The 17,380-nt window shown below is 48.6% G+C and overlaps 1 protein-coding gene across 1 annotated transcript; it reads right to left on the bottom strand.

Annotated features, from left to right (window-relative positions):
- Positions 1–4,169: 4,169 nt before the first annotated feature.
- Positions 4,170–4,308, bottom strand: LOC104078874 (40S ribosomal protein S27-like; the record flags this gene model as incomplete). Its single annotated transcript, XM_009580689.1, is given in 2 exon segments — positions 4,170–4,256; positions 4,258–4,308. Coding segments are annotated over 2 exon segments (138 nt in total), but the record flags the coding sequence as incomplete, so codon positions are not given.
- Positions 4,309–17,380: the final 13,072 nt, after the last annotated feature.

Here is a 17,380-nt window from a genome sequence, read left to right as displayed (position 1 = left end):
CAAAAAGCCTCTTCAAACAACTGCCAGGTGCCACGTGAATGTGCAACCCTGGCTCTGCGGTGCTCATCCCCGTCACCCCCTAAGCGGGTTTCCCGCACTGGGCAGGGGCCTCCCCACGTGCTGCGGCTCAGCAAACCCCCCCCAAGCAAACCCTGGTGCTGGTGGTGGGTGGGGAAGTGCGGCTGGCACCCGTGGGGATGGCGGCGGCAGCAGTCCCACAGGGTGACCCACATGGCGTCAGGCCTCCGTGCCGCCCAGCATGGATCAGCTGCCGTGGCTTGATGCTGCATGGAGGTTCCCCAGGGAGCTGCAGCCCCTTTCTGGGCACAGGCTCCACGTGCGGGGAGATGGCCATGCCGTGGTCCGTCTTGAGGGAGAGGGCAGCGGCGCGGTGGGAGCACGGGGTTTGCGGGTGTGCCCTGGGAACAGCCCCGGGGCTGCGTGCTAATGAGGGGTGATCCAGCAGCACCGCGGCAGCGCTGCAATCCTGGCCATGCGTGACACTGAGCAAGGCTGTAATTAGAAGGTGCCAGCGCTGCTGCGGTTTGTCCCTGGTTCAGCCCTGCTTTGTTTCTGCTTCCTCCTCCCCAGGGTGGGGGCAGTCCCATCGGCACGGCACAGGGGCAGGAGCTGGGCCCACGCAGGTCTCCGACTCCAGCCACCACCCACTGCAGCCCTTCTCACGCAGGTTAAAGAGCAGAGCCATGCTTTGGAAGGCAGCGGTATGATGAGGGATTCAAACCTATCTCCCATCACCAAGTTAAACAGTTTGGCGTGCGGCGAGCTCCGTGCTCATGAGAACTCTCCGAGCATCACCGCGGTCCCAGGAGATGTGGGGTCTGCCCATGCAGAGCAACCACAATGCATTTGGGGCTGCGTTTGGGGCTTTCCTGGGTGCAGAGTCGGTGTTTTGGGTGTGAAGGGGCTGATTTTGGTCCTGGCTGTTACCCTGTTGCTGCAGGAGGAGGAGCCCCAAGCTCCACACTGGGAACAACCAGTCACATCCCCACCAGTCCCACAAATCTGCATCCCCCTTGGCTGCTCCTCTCCTCTCCATCAAATGTGGTTGGAATTGGGTAAGAAGTTTCAACGTTGTTGCGCAAGGCAGATCCACGCACACAGCCGCTGTTCAGCCTTGTTTCCCTGGGAAACCTGGCCAAAAATCAAGGCAGGACTCAGAAGGAAGCCCCACATACCACCTCGATTCAAACAGAGCCGCGACGCAGGGAGCCAGCTCTGTGCATACGCCACCGACCATTGCCCACTGTGGCACTTGCTAATGAGCTTCTGCACCAGCCTGAAGATGCTGCCCTTGGGCAGGGTGTGCCTGCGAAAAACAGAGCGGTGGGGCTCGGCGGCAGTGTGGAGACGTCGCGCCACCAAGAAGCTCTTCCTCCAAAAGGTGGTCCTGGCTCTGTCCATCATCATGGCTGAGCTGGAAACAGCTGTGCTGAAATGGGTCTGTGCCTTGAAACCCCCTGAGCTCTCAAACAATTGCAGAGGAAGATAATGATCTTTTAATGGGAAGCAGGGCAGCCTCCTCAGCTTGTGCAAGCGAGCCTGGCTAGCTGGAGGAACAGGCACATTAGCTCGGCAGATCTTCTCACTGTCCCTTTCTCCCCTGGGGTGAAACCCATCCCTGAAGCACTGCACCGCACCAGTGAAATCCCAAAAATGCTCAGAGGGGGTGACAGACTGAGGCCCTGTGCCAAGTCTCCATGCATCTGGCAGTACACGCTGCGCAGGTCCTGGAGTCCAGAGCTGCCTGTGCTTTCCACGGATGGGTGGAGGATCTCCCCTCCTCCGCACCCTCGCCAGCTCTAGCACATTCAGAAATCCCTATTTCCCACCTCCAAGCTCACTCCCAGGCCCACTGCAGACCCCCTCAGCTTTCTGGTTAGCCTTCAGACCATCTCTGAAGACCACTGTGGACAGTGGTCAGACTAAGATATTCTCGATGACAAGCTGCCCATCCTTTCTGAAGGAGGACTCTGGCTTTGCCGTCCCCGTGTCTCCAGTTACACAAACATCCATAGCCAGCGGAGGGGCAGTGGCCCACAGTGACTTACCCTGTGCTGCAGGATTATTTTAGGAAACTTGGCGACAGCAGGGAGCTCACATCTCCCCTTGCCCTCCCCTGGCTTCACCGCTCCAGGGGTAAGAGCAAGAACACGCCACGACGGCCTCGCACAGGGGCTGGGGAGGTGTTTGGTGAAATGCCCAGGGCACGGCCAGCATCCTCTTCCTTGACTCTTGCCAGGCTCAGCTCGAGCCAGCTGGGGTATGGCTGTAGAGATTGGGTGCAGGGAGCCCTTCTCCAGCTTCACCTCCCACCTTCAAAGGCTCTCTCCTCACATCCATCTTCTCCTGTCGGAAACCAGCAGGACCCGCTCCTCCCTCGGCTCGGGAAGGAGAGATTACGAGGGCAGAGCCATCATTTACAGCACCACCTGCTTAAATGATTGCCCGAAGTCGCTCTCTGATTAGCAGCAGAAGCATTGCTTGAGATCACAGCTTCGTTGTGCTTCGGGCTGTACGTGCGCGCACACACGCACATGCACACGCACGTGCACACGCACTACGGCTGTGCACAGATGTCTTTTGGATCCTGCTGAGGCTGTTCAATGTATTACTGTTCCCAGCTGCTCACAGCTGACCCTTTAGCTGGCTGCTGCGCTGGTGGGACCATCGGAGTCATTCACAATCTGTTTTTTGTCAAGAGCCGCAATAGCAGCAAACCTCTGCACCACAGGGGCTGTGGGATCCTGGGGGCAGCGAGCAGGGGACCGGGGATCTCTTGACTCACTAACGCCCTGCTCCTCGCCTGGTCTGACCTCACGCTGTGGCCAGGCCCTGTTCCTAGAGGATTTCACCCCAAACTCACATCAGGCAAGATCTGCTCTGTCATTTCAACCCACCTTTTGTGCTGTCAACAAGCCCCGCCATGGGGTTTGAAGCAGAGAAGGGACCACTCTCAGCTCCAGGTCCACCAGCTCTGGAGGGCAGCAGAAGCTGCAACAACAGCTCGGAAAGGGGACAGCAGGAGCGGGGTATTATCTCAAACCGCGGCAGCTGTTTGCAAAACGAACGTGTGTCCGTGGCCTAGGAGACCGTCTCTTGCCTGGATAGCTGGCAGTTGAAATAAAGACGTTCAGACCGAGGAGACAAAGGCAGGATTGTTATTGCCACAGCATGGATGGGGTTCAAAGAGGCAAGTGACTGTCGTGCACGGAGGCTGTGGCGGAGCCGCCGAGTCCTGGAGGGCTCGCGCGCTGTTGTTGCACGCTGCTAAACGGCAGCTGGAGCTCGTGGAAAACAATTCCCCAATGCCCCTCTCAACACCGGGAAACTCCTGGCAGCTGGGACCTGATCCCGAGTGTGGAGGCCAGCCTGCTGGCGGTGCCTGCACCGGCAGAGAGGACTGGGAAGGGGGAGAGCAACCCTGCAGCTGCTGGGAGAGGCAGATTTCAGAGGGATTCTGGCCGAGGGAGAAGTGCAGGGTTTGGCTCACGGGTGCTGGGTTTGGAAGAGAAACAACCAGCAGTGCCTCATAGAAAAATGCTCTGGGAATTTCTGCGTGGGCTTTGCTGGATGCTGGCAGACCTGCTGACCTCGGGCTGTGCTGATGCTCAGGCCCCGCAAGATGCGGAGCAGGCGTCCGTAAGCTGAAGGCTGTATCTGCCATGCTCCCTGTCTTCATCGCTGGCTGTCTGCTGAGCTGCCGTGCAAGCTCAAAGCCTCCATGCTGTGCTTGGGATCCCGGCTGGGCACCGTGGGATGCTCACGTCTGCCCTTTGTTTGACCTATGCAGCCCATGTGAGGGAGAGGGTGGGCTGCACGGAGCCCCCAGGCGTATGCAGACCCTCACCCTGCAGAGTGCTCCAGCGCTCAGGCTAAGGTGGGCTGAGACCACACACCGGCTCCTGAGCAGCTCTGGCAGCACATGCCCCGGGTATCGCTGTACAGCAGTCTGGCTGCACCATGGTGCTTAGGTGAGTCATCGAGCCTCAGGGACTTATTCACCTTCTCATCTGTGTTTCATTCACCTTCCCACACACACACACTGCTTTGTTGAGATAGTGTTGCTTCTGCCTGACAGAGCATCCTTCCACGAGCCCTGCCTCTGCTCCAGCAGAATGGTGCAGCAGAGCCGAGCGGAGCACACGGACCCTGAGCTGCACTGAGCATGGCTGAATACAGTAGGGAATTTGCAGCAACCTGGACATTTCATATCCATGAAGTAGGAGCTGGACTTGGAGCCAGACACTCTTGTGCTGCCTCTTTTCTTCCCCAGATGGATGCACGAGTCTTTTTTGTCAGAAGCATGTTTGTGCAGAGTCAAGAGCAGCGAGTCTGGATTTGAGCCTGGGCTCTGACCCAGGGCTGCTTGGCTGCAGAGGGAACATTCACAGACACAGGCAGCTGGCGGGTGGCAGGAAACGCTGGCTGCTACACGCATTCACACCCTCCTGCATGTTAGCGGGGATGCAATAAGAAAGCCTGAGAAAAACAAAGAGCATTAGGTTAATAGGCTTTAAAGTAGCTTCCTCTCCCATTTCTGCAGCTAAGCATTCACACTTTGCTTTTGGGTAAAACCGAGTAGGAGCTTCCGTGCCTTGCTGAATAATTTGATGGCAAAATTGGGGTTCAGATGCATTTTCTTCTTCCTGGAAGTGAAGAGGAGATCCCTGCACAGTAAGCTAGGCTCTCTCTCCTCCCTCGCCACAGGACAGCTAGAACAGACTTTTCTTCTCTAGAATGATGTTGCTATTGACAAAAGTATGTAGACACCCACCCACTCATAAATAACTCAGTTATTTCCAAACAGAGCTGGTCTTTGCCATAATTTCCTGCAGTCCCCTGTGCAATCAGGCTGCCTCTGTGCTGTGGCGAGCATTGTTCCGCTCTCCGGCAGACCAGGCCTATCAAGAACTGCCTCTGCAGCAGATCTCCGGGCAACCAGCTCATCCAGGGCTGGATTTCAGTTGAGTCACGGTATCAGGTTGTTTGAAGCATCCATTACAAGACATTTTAATCAGTCTAGGAGGAGAAGCTGTTCCAGTTGAAAAGAACAAAATACTTCAGCTCTTCATGGCTCAGCTGCGTACACAGGGACTTTCAGTACTTAGCGCTTGCAGGAGTCCAGGAGATACGGCGATATTCTCTCGCCATCGTAACCAATGCCCTGGGGCGCTTTCCTGTTTCACCAAACTTCCACTGAGAAGAATTTCAATATGCAAATAACAGCAGCCAAGATTTGTACAAATGGTACTGCTACAACATTTGTACAAATGGTAGTACTCATGATCTTTAATGTTTTTTATATGCCTGCCTGGACAAACCGGGCTAAAGGTACTTTTCAGCAAACCCTGAGCCTTGCTTTCCACAGATGTGGGATGTTCGAGGCGGGGACAATAGATGCATGCATGAAAGCCCTGGCCTTTTTAGAAATGTGGGGTTTGCCAGCATCCTGAGTCCCTTTCCCCCCACCCCCTTGTCGTCCCTTTAGCTACCTGCCTCCCCATCACACACAGAGCCGTGCCGGCGGTGAGCAGCGACCTGCCGCAGGCAACGGCAGGTCTTTGTTGATGACAGAGAGCAACGTCATCTACTCATTTTCAGGAACGCCTTATGAGGAAACAATAGTAGCAATCCTACACTGCACATCATTAGACATATGTATATGCACGAAATAGCTATTTTATGCTGTCTCTTTGTTTAGCAACTTTAAATGCTTTAAAATTAATGGCCTGTAAATATTAGAACCAGACATAATCACTGCAAGACTCAGCTGAAAGAGCTCTTTTCTGGAGGCTGTGGAGTTAGCCTCTGCACAACATCAGGATGTCATTTCTGATATTTTATTAAGCTCCCCTCAGCTGTCCTGGCAGGAAAGAAGGTATTTTTTAACAAAAATAGTGTTTAAAAATATGCTGATTGTTTTCAGCTAAGTGTATTTTCAGTAATAAATAAATGGCAACGAAACAGCTAAGCACCCCATTCGTGCACTTTTTGGTTTTGTGCAGTAGGTCGCTAATACGCCAGCCTTCCCTTAACAATAGACTTCCTTTTTTTGAACTGTTCTTTCAGTTTTGGCCTGATTTTCCCCTCTGAACAAGAGGCTGTCGTCAACTGCTAGAAGAGAGATTATCTCCTCCATTCTTTGTGCCTGAGCATTCTGGCTGGGAAGCCCCAAGGGATTACCACAGGATCATTTGGTAATAAATAGCCATATTTGTAATATTTGGTTACAAATCGCATCCTAATACTCTTTAATAACTGGGCATGTTTACCATACAAACACAAAATTTCTCTTTCATCACAATCCCTCCCAAGATTTCTTCCAACCTATCTTTCAATCTAACCCTATGAGGAACCTTAGAAACAATACTTACATCGATGTTCTTTCATCATACTGCCAAATGAAGTTGTCGGTTCTCTTCTCCCAGACTAAAGCCTGACTCTGCGGCAGCATGAGGGGAGTTTGGTACACAACCTTGTCAGCAAAGCCGTCAGCAGAAGAAAAAAATTATCTATTTTGCTTGCAAGTTTCCTCACTGGGCAGGCACCGTCACTGCAGTGAAACGACAGGATTTTGAAGCTGTGGGGACTCAGGTGGTCCCGATTCCTCTGATCTCCCCAGCTCCAGCCCTTCCTCTGGCTCCGGTGGCCCACAGCCAACCAGTAACATACAGCACGGAGACCAGGGTGGTGTTTACTGCCCGAACATGGCCCTACAGCCTTAACCAGAAGACTAGCAGAGTTTGTTTCAGTTTCTAAGTAAGTCAGGAAAATTTCTTTAGTGATCAGCTGGCAAACTTTAAGTATTCCTTTGCTTTCCCACTGCTTAAATCTCCTATTTCATGATTAAGGTTTAAAACTGGTGAGAAAGAGCAATGCCTATCTGCTTCTGTCTCAGAAAAAAAAAAAAAAAAAGAAGAAAAAACCAAGTAACCTCTGTTAAAATATATTAATGCATTTTTGGAGGCAGTGATTATTTTCTTTAATCAACACAGGGCAGCGCAGCAATAATTACACTCACGTCTTTTTGCCCAGTAAAGAAGGGAAATCAGGTGCACCACAGCCCCTCTGACCGCTTTCCCTTTGAGTCTATGGCCCTGGTCCCATCACACAGTACCTGGAAAAGCCAGTCCAGCAGCTCTCCAAACAGGCCCTTTTCTGCTCTTTGGCCATGCTGTATCCCACCCCACTTCACTACCATACACGCATTTTTATTTCCTCTCCTGTCTCTGTGCAGCCGATCTGGAGGAGTCTGAGCTGTCCCTAAGGGTTTCCCCTCCACTGTGGCTGCTGCAGCTCGTGACTCTGCTGGAGGCAGTGGCACAAGTCCAGCATCACCGCAGGGATCAGCCCGCCGGGTGGGAGCCCTGGAGATCCCCACATGCACACATGGACATACACATATGCCAGACAGAGCAGACCTCACACTTGTGGAAACAGACACAGCTCTCCCCTGAGGGCTGCAGGACATGGAGTTGGTGCTGCCATCTGCTCGGTGGGCGCACCAGAGGAGGAGCAGGGCTCTGCTTTTCGAGCTCTAGTGGGGACCCACTGAGTGCAGACTCAGCATAGTCTGCTTTCCCCATTCCTGTTTTTGCAAGAGACATGACCCCGTTTTAAAACCTTTGAGCTAGTTCCCCCAATTTAACAAGCCTCTGTTACAAACCTACATTCATTCATTAATGCTCAGACTGTTCTTATTCTATCCCCTTTCTAATAACATCGCATTCTCACCAACGCTTATTTGGGATGACTGTGGGAAGATTTTGAAACCAGATATAGGCTTGGCAAAACATTCATTATGGCTGTGGCTCATCTTCTCAACCAAGAAATTGCATATTCCCCCAGTGCTCCAAATCTGCTTCCATTTGCTGAAACAGCAATTTGACATTTAAGTCATTTGGCTCTTCTCAGCGGTTTCACATTTTACTTCTCAGGTTTCCTGAGGAATTTGTTGCAGACTAATATTTAATCATGCTCTGGTAGGGTGACAGCTCAAGTTTAGCAAAAATATTGCTAATATTCAGATCTGGAATAATTTAATTCAAAAGCAGATGCTTTCCCAAAGCAATGGATTTATTTAAATACTAATTTTAGGGAAATGTTTGGGCTGGTTACAACCAGCACTACTCTGTCAGCATGTAAAGCTCTGTGCAGTGGGTTCCTGACAGTTGTGACAAACTGATTATCCTTTTTTCTCTCGTCCAAAGACTCCTCCAAGTAGAGGAGACAATAGGCATCGAAGCCTGTTCTCAGACAGAGGACAATTAATCCACTGACTTTTAAAACTGCTTTGGGGCTGACACTGACAGAAGTTGTCCATTAACAAAATATGGGAGGGATGTCCACATGGGACACAATTTCAAATGGAGAGGTCCCTTTCCAAAACTCTCTCTACAATGAGAGATTCATACAGCTAAAATTAAAAGGCTCTCTGCTGGCTAAAAACAAGCACTCTGAAGGTTTCCAAGTGCTCTGTTAGCAGGATCCGAACATTGTCCTTGCTTCATCCAGTTTCATTTGGGGTTTATATAAACCACAAGCACAGTCTGCAGTTCACTAGCTAGTATTTTTGCTAAAATCTTTAAACAGTGATTTAGTAATAATATGGGCCTCTAAGAACTGCACACAGCAAAGGCTCCTCTCACCAGGAGAACAACTACAGTAGTTTCTTTCATGGACTGTAGACGTTCCTCTTGAAAGGAATGGCCTGAAGGTCACTCCTCAGGGCTGTGCTAACAACACCTTAAATACCTTGTGACATTCATCTGGATACTATCTGACCCCAGAGCTTCTCAAACTCCCTGTTGCCTCTACAGTTTCTCCTGTTACTTCCTAAAATTTCACGTTTAATCAGTCCCATGTATGTTCAGCTAGTCTGCTGGTTGCAGATCTACTTGAGTAAGTCCAGAACATGGGCTATTTGAGGACTAGAGGATTTTATATTAAGCGGCAACAGTAGCACGTATTTCGTTATGATGTGTAATGATCGTTGGAGATTGTTTTTAATTTAGGAAAGAACCCTTGAGTCATTTCAGGCTTTCAAGCCAATATCTTCTTCACTTCCATATGGCATCTTTATGTTCCTAAAGGTTTGCTTGCTGGCGTCTGTCGCCAACATATTCAATTATACCCTTAAATGAGTTAATTGCGACATAGGTTTCTGATCTTCTGTCTTCATGACTCTCTTGTAATCTTTTTCGCTCCTTCCCTAGGATTCATTTTTCCCAAGCTCACTCTATCTGTACAAGTCTCTGTTTATTGACTGATGCTGGCACTGAAGACTTCTATTTATAGAAGTCTTTATCACTTCTTTCCTTTTCACTTATTTTGTGGCATTTCATGCCCATAATTTTCCCAGCTGCGGCAAACCTTCTTCAAATCAAATAATTTGGGAGTAGTTTAAATGAGGGGGACTTTGATTCCTTCAGAGTTTGTTTTCTTCCCCTTAAAAGGCAGTCTTTAATAGAGATACCACTTCACAGTTAAGTGCTGCTAATAGTGATTCATTCAGCGTATCAAAAACTTGAAAATAGTTGAGTTAGACTATTTGGTTGCCTGGATCCTTGTCTGGTGAATGCTTCCAATTACGTTTCATTCACAGAGGTGTGCCTAAATTTTCCTTAATTTCTGCCTGTCAACTGCTATGCTATTTTCTGTGATAATTCCTCTTGACTGCAAAAATTAAATGCCAAAATAATACCTAAAATTAGTCCCCAGCAGCCCTCTCTTGCTGGCCCCTAAATACCTGCCTGCTCTCCCCAAAGAGTGTTTTACCTAATGACTGTCTTGAAATGCTGTCGGGGGGGCTGTCTCTCAGCCTTCTTGCTGAGTTTAACTTCTGCAATTGTTCAGACTTTCTACAGTCTTCTGTCTTTTCTCTCCCCTCCTTCCTTTTCTGAATGTCACTGTCTGCCAAGATTTTTTTCATTGGATTATCATTATTTTCCATGCTTTGTATGAGCAAGCTGTATTTCTATTCCAAGCAACTGGAGTGCATTCCCTCCCCTCCTACCCCCTTCCTTAAAGTCTCTCATTTTTGGAAGATGAATAAGAATTTAAATGGGGATTCTCACCCATAGTAATGAGAGCTGCTGTCATTTCCCCCAGCTCTCATTTCTTTTTAAAGTGAGAGCAGAAAGATACATAGAAAAAAATATTGCAGTTTGTGGCCTTTGAGCATAAGCTTTAGATATTGTCTGGATTTTTTTCTTCTGCTGGCAATGATGAAATTTTGCAGTCAGGTCTCCAGGTCTGTTATGGAGTCCCAAGGGAAGAAGTAGTCTTCTAGAAACTGTGTTTGTCTCTTCCAGAAAGCTCGGGTTTAACAACATTGTAATTAAATTTTTATATGACAGATGATTGAGTTTCATCCTTCAGCATTTTCAGGCAACTTTTAATTCTCATGTCATCCACCCTCTACTTTATACATAATTCAAGTAGCTATCTGCTGCAGCCATGTCATGCAGCGCAGTGAAGCACTTTCACCTTTCCCCTTTGGGCCAGTTTCTAGCAGTTACCCCCTCACCCCAGCCAGTACCTTCCTTTTTTTTCCTACTACAATTCTGGGTGTGAGATAATTCCTCGGAGATCACCCCTCTAACCCTGGCCTCAGGGGTTAGCTGATTTTCTTGTATATTCCACCCTGTTTTGGCAGCCAGGATTTGCGAGTAGATTCAGAAAACCTCTCCAACTGCAAGTTTGAAAAAATCGTCTCAGTGAGGTAACACATTTGAATGTTTTGGAAGGTCCATCTTCCACAGCCCGGTGCTCCACGTCTGCTAAGCTGGACAGGCTTCGTTAGCTGGTAAAGGCAAATGACTCTACTGCCCGCCCAGGTGCTGGGCAGCCAGTTCAGTCCAGTATGACTGGCTGGTGCTGAGGGGCTTGCAGGGACAATGGACCATCTCTGGCTTGTCAAAAGACTTCTCATGGGGCTCCCACATGACACTGCAGTGAGCTGGGGGTTACACATACGAAGATCTCTGCCTTCTGCTGTACTGAGTAATTTGTGTTTGGCATAGAGACTATACCGATGCCTCCATTGGCTCAAGCTGCAGGGGAAAGAAGCTTTTAATCAAGAAGGGCTGAGCTCTGTCCTTGCTGCTAATGTGACACTGCCTTTAATCCACACAGAAGGCTTGCTTCTAGCCTAAAAAGATGTTTTTCATGCAATTTTCATGTGTGGCTCATATTTAAAGCTAAAGCATATAAACGAAAGCTACACACCCTTTATTTGCATGTCTGAACTGATGAGTGTGCAAAATGGGACCAGCAGTGGCTGCACAGCTGTGGATGAGCATCACGCATACAGTCTTTCCATCCCACATGTCCTTCATAGGATTCATGTAAATGGACTAGCTTCCCAAAATGAAAATAAACAACGGAAAATGCCCTGGGAATTCTTCAGACAGCCAAAAAGCTCTCAGCCATTTTGACGAACCAAGGGGAATTTCATGGGAGTCAGGTTTCTGAAGAGACTGTGTCATTTCAGAAAGGGATCTTGGGCATTACTGTACATAGCACTGTCCTGACTTCTACCTAGTCTATGAACAAAAGGAAAAACAAGATGTTAGAGATTTAAAAGATGAAGTATAATTAAAGTATTGGAACACAGATGAGTGATGTAGGAAATGTATGTAAACGGTATAGTCTTTCCAAAGACAATACCCATAGTACTGTCTCATCCCACCACAGCAAGGAAGCTGGAGAATTCAAGAGAGTTCACCAAAAGCAGGGAGGGCAGCCATGGAGGAGAGAAGAGCACACGATGAGACACTGAGAGATCGGCCACCTCAGAAAAAAAGGAAAGTCAGAAATTATGTGATGGAACCAGAGAAAATACTGAATGGCCAAGAGAAAGTAGAGCAGGAACCTTCCATTTCTTTTTTTGATGTAACACAAAAACAAAAGAATTGGAAAGCAGCACATTCCAAACCATTAACTTGCACATGTACCATTACGCTGTGTAACTTGTTGCCACAAGAAAGTGTTGCCACCGGCTTATTAGGACTCAGAAAGGGAGTGGACCGTTGGGTCCCAGGAGTGCCTAGAATAGTCATAATGAGTGGTATGGAAAGTGTATTGAACCTCCTGTGCCAGAGCTTCAACCAGTCCAGCAATCAGAACACAGGATGGGATTCAACGTGAGATCACCCCCATTTTGGCCTGGCAAATTGACTGCGCCTGTTACAGCGCATCTGGCACCATCAGAGACAAGGTAGTACACTAAAAAATGTGAGGTTTGGTTTCCTTTCACAATTCCCTCATTTTGTCCAAGCAATGACAGCACATCTCATAACAGAGGCATGGCAATCCTCCAAATACCCATGTCCTTCCTCTCACCGCCCTCAGATCTGCTCCTTCCAGCTTCTAGATGAGTGATCAAACCTTTCCCCTCTGCTGCTCTCTGCGCCTTATCTTGTTCCTGATCATCTGAGGAAGGAAGAGAATGGTAAAATTAAAACAAACTAGGCCCTGACCCCTGAGAGACTCTCCTTGTTGGTGGGGGATATGACTTGCACAAAACTTCTTGCAGACCTGCAGGGCCTAATGGAGCTGGGCTCTTTGCAGATTGCTTTTCCCTGGAGCAGCCATCTTCTGTCTCATCACACAGCTTTTGTCAGTCCTCGTTACATGCTCCGTCTAGTTCAGGATGAAAACTCCTTGCGACCCAAAGACCTCTTACCCTCTCTTGTCCCCCGAGTGTCCTGTGCACCAGAAGCAGGACAGAAATAGCAAGTCACCATCAAAGTGATCAGGAGTAATTTGTGAGCTGCATGTTTTGCACAGAAGAGAGAAAACCTCTGTGGCTTCTCCAGGGATAGCTGCACAGAGTGGAGAATGTGATCAAAACCCCCTCTCTCCCCCACTTGGTAATTTGAGGAGAATAATTTGATTGAAAGGCAAATCTTTTAATCTCCAGATATAAATCAACAGAATGGCAGAATTGCTTAGGACAGAGCATATCATATGTACTGTATGTCTTTTCCCTTTAAAAAAACATGGGCCCTCCAGTTGTTAACCTATTTATAAAAGGTAACTCAAGGCTACACGCAAACTCCTGAGGACATTTCATTCTGTCATTACAGCACAGACTCAATTTTTCTGCCTCAGAATCATTGGGCTTGGTTTATGAAGGCCCAGGCTAGAGAAGAGATCAGCTCTGCCAACCTGATGCTAAAAGCCCTCTCCGGTGCAGAGAAGCAGGATTAAGCCCTCTAGAAGGTCAGGCTTCCCTGCACTTCCCAGGACAAGGCTCTGCTTAGATAAAGAACGACGCAAATATCAGCTACTACATCATGACAAGCCTCTGCAGGTTCTCCTCTTCCCGCGTGGGAATGCCCGTGCTCTGTGTCATGTGCTGTGTGTGGGAAGTGTCACGCACCCTGGGTCACTCACTGTAGGACTTACGATGCAGGATAGCAGCTAGAGCCGTGCTCTCTGCCGGTGGTCCTGGGACTGCGGAGCCCGCAGCAGTGGTACTCCCCCAGCCTCGGTGCAGCACCGCAGCCACCCTCCTCCTCCTCTGCAGCCCCGCACACCAGGTACAGCTGACGGATAGATCCCAGATCAGGAGATCACGGGGTGTGCCAGCTGCAAGGCAAATCCCATGACCGGTCAGAGAGATTTGACAGGTCTCTGGGATGGCAGGAATCCCTGGCCAAAATTCCATGCCTTCCATTGTGCTGGAGTCAGCTTTGATGAGCATAACAGCCCTGTCTGGCTGGCGAATATCTGCCAGTGACCCACAACGCTTTTGTTGTTGCTGGAGCAGCGTCCTGCCTCGCTCTGACTAGTTAGCTTCTACTTGCATGCCTAATTCATGATAGGGAAGTGGACGTGAAATGAAGACTGCGGCATGGGAGTGAAAGTTGCAGGCTACTTTTGTAAGAGTATTCAAATTCTCCAAGATGCTTACAGGCATTCACTTTCAAAAGCATTCAGAAACCTAAATTTCCTGAAAATGAGAGTCTGTTGGGTGCTGCTATAAGTGTTGAGGCAATTCTCTGCTCCACTCAAACACTTTATAAATCTGGTTCCATTTTTTTTTTCTTTATAGAGGGCTCAGGTTCTTTATTTACTAACTGCCACTGACGAGCACTCATTTTTGGCAATGACCCCTCCAAAGGCTCTGCTGCATGTCTGAAATGAGTGAGAGATCAGAGGAATGACAGCGACAAGCAGCTCTTAAAGCAGCATCCCTGCAGAGCCAGGACAAACCCCAGCAGCCCTGCCTCCCAACTACTTCTCATGTTGAACATTCACCTTCGGCTATCATGCCATGTCCTTTGAGGAGAGAATGACAAACTCTTGATAAACGGGCAAGAAAGCTGCACAGTTCATTACTGTTTCTCTCTGAGATTTTTGCTGCCAATCCCCTGGAATCCGCAGAGCCAAACCCTGCCACATTATCGAGTGTCCTTAATTTGCACTGGCTCCCATCAAAGTGGCGATGAATGAGCATTTGCCAGAAATCAGCTCTCCCTTTCCAGCTCCCTCAGTGCTCACAAGTGACTCACACAATACGAGTCAGGCCTACACTTAGAGCAGCCTAGCTGCAGGCCTGCTTTACCTGCCCTGCTGGGCTAATAGGCCTGGCCAGGGGTGACTCGTTAGGGAGATGAGCTGGTCCCCTTCCCTTTCCCCCATCCACTTTCACTGTCTGGCTTGATGAAAGGGCAGAGCCATTGCCTACTAACCTTCTCTCCCTCCACCTCCCCCTGCAAAAAAGAATAATCCCCCCTCGCTATTACAAGCACAGACACACTTGTAGCGTCTCATAGATTTTGTCTACCCTATGACCGAGGAGAGTGGTTCATGCTGCCCTCTCTTTTGGGCCAAATGTAGCTGAGAGAGGACTCAGAGAGTCTGGAAAGGCAGCTGGAAAAGCAAGTGGAGAAGTAGGTTATATTCTTTTGAGGGATAAACAAAGATAAATGAGATGCTCTGAATTTTTGCATAGGGGAAGTATGCAGGGAGGCAACAAATGGAGTCTGTCCTAAAGTTGCTCCCATTAAGCAAAGAGCAGACTTCATATTTTAAACTAAAACAAGGAAGTTTCATATTAAACAGTGCCCCACAAAAGCCATGCTAAGCTCGGGTGGAATAACAAAGTAGCCATCAGTTTTTCTGGGCAACCTAGGCTTGTAAGCACAGTAGCAGCTAAGAGAACATGTCAGTCAGTTGTTCACCTAGGAACAAGCCCAGCTGAGATTACATCCTGCCTTTACGTTGATGATTTCTGAAGAGTTACAGGAATTCACCTGTGTGGAGGGTAGAGGTGCAGCTCATATTATATATTGCCTTTCCTTCCTTCTAGTCAGGAACAAGTTATTCTGTTCTTTGGATGTAAGCCAAGCTATGAAACACTCTCTTCCATCCTGTTCCTTCAACGCCATTGACAAAAATTCAACTGGCTTCAGCTGAGGCAAGACAGGATCTAAGAAAATCAGGAAGCCCAGTTCTCAGTGTACTGAGAAGCTATGCGTAATAGCATATGGTAAAAAACCGTAACAGCTTAAGATGTTCAAGGGGCATGGCATAGTACAAAGAAGAAGCTGTAGATGGGGATGAGACAACCACAAGAATCTGTTCTCAGCTAGCAATGTGTATGGAAGAACAGTGATGGGAGACAGCTGCCCGGACTGTGATGCTACATGCCGTAGAAACAGTTTTACCTCATTTCAGTGGAAGAACAAACCACAGCTTTTGGGCTGATGGTAGCCCACCTCCCAGGGTTTACAAATTCAGGTTTTGTAAAGTAGAAAGCCCCTTGTGCAATGAAATATGGATGCTTGGATTATGGTGGACAGTTGCCTGCTGCAACATATAGTTTATAATGGACACACCTATCGCATTAAAGGGCTGCGACCTGCTCTGATTTATGGTAGTTAGGTGTGCCTGGCTGGGATAGGGCAAATTATCAAAGCTGTTGCTTGACAGAGTGAAGTCTGGAGGCTTCTGTCTCCTTAAAACACCAATAGCTTGCTCCTGTGTGACCACTGTGCATTGAAGGTTAGGCTTTGGACTCTTAAGTTCTTCTTTTGGGGAATAAATTCAGGGCTCAGTGAACAACCAGAAGTTCTTTTTGAAGGCAAAAGCAGGTCAGCCCAGTGGTCAGACATGCTCCCTAACATGGCATTGATGTAACCCACTTTTTGTTGTATTACTATGTCTGCTCCACAGACACAGGAATTACTGTCCTGCACTAGAACCAGGGTCTACCCCGTCTCGGAGAGCACCTAGCAGAAAGTCTCCAGAGGAGAAGAGAAGTGGATTTACTAAGGAGAGAGAGGGATCTTTAAGCCTATGATGATCTGAAGCCCAGGGTAGGCTGGGACAGCCCTGAAATTCAAACCGTCGCCCGATCCTCCCAAAGAAAGCCATTAGGATGCTATTTTATCTTGGAGCTTTAAAAATAGCATACGGTACAAGCAGTTGTTATATATATGCCTTCCATCAGGACACAGGACTTCCCCCCCATCTTCCCCTTACAAGCTTTGGCCCTGGAAATGTACCCCCACTCTCAAGTTTGGGAGGAGGGGGGCAGGTAGAAGCTGCAACCTTAACTCTACATGGATGGGATGTGCACCCTTCCACAGCCTGATGCAAAGGGTGTTTCCTCCCTCAAGTGACCAGACACAAGAGACACACCTATTTTTGTTTTAATTTAGTCACCACACTTTGATTTTCTTATCTAGCAGGCCAATGTGTCACATACTCTAATGAGATTTAGTAGCTCTGTAGCTCTTCCTCCGGTCAGATGAGTGACACATACACCCCTTGGGCACATGCAGGAACCTTGATGTCAACAGACAGGGGATGATCTCCCTTCCTCATGGGTTAACTCGCGTAATAGGTTGTAATGGTTTAAACCATGAAGAATGAGACTGAATATTCCTCCTGCGTGGTCGTTGTCACTGTACCAAAGTTCTCACCACCAAAGGTGAGATGGTCTCACCTGGTCTCATCTTTGTCTTGTCTGCACCCTAGGGAGTTTCAGCCATGTGCATCACAACTATGCCTGCTGTCAAAAGCATGTTCTTTCATCACTTACTGTCCTGCTATCTACATTTCACCCCTATATCTTGTTCTCCTGTCCTTCTGTCCTCCTGCATGCAAGGACCTTTCCACCAGAAAGGTCATGGTGCAATCTAAGCAAAAGCTCCAGTGGTACCTGTCATTCAGCCACCCGGAGGGGTGGGTGAACTCTCCATCTGTCCCTGGACACTATGTTTTACAGCTAGCCTCCTTCCAGCTACCTCACCACATCGATGAGTCCTCCTGTCCAATATAGGCATGCATGTGCTCCCAGGATATCCTCTCTCCTGCCAAACGTAGTCCTTTCCTGCCCCAC

Source organism: Fulmarus glacialis, unplaced genomic scaffold, assembly GCF_000690835.1.
Source record: "Fulmarus glacialis isolate BGI_N327 unplaced genomic scaffold, ASM69083v1 scaffold18156, whole genome shotgun sequence".
NCBI lineage: Eukaryota > Metazoa > Chordata > Aves > Procellariiformes > Procellariidae > Fulmarus > Fulmarus glacialis.
The sequence above is the reverse complement of the archived record's forward strand: the minus strand, read 5'-3'. Positions and strand labels throughout refer to the sequence as shown.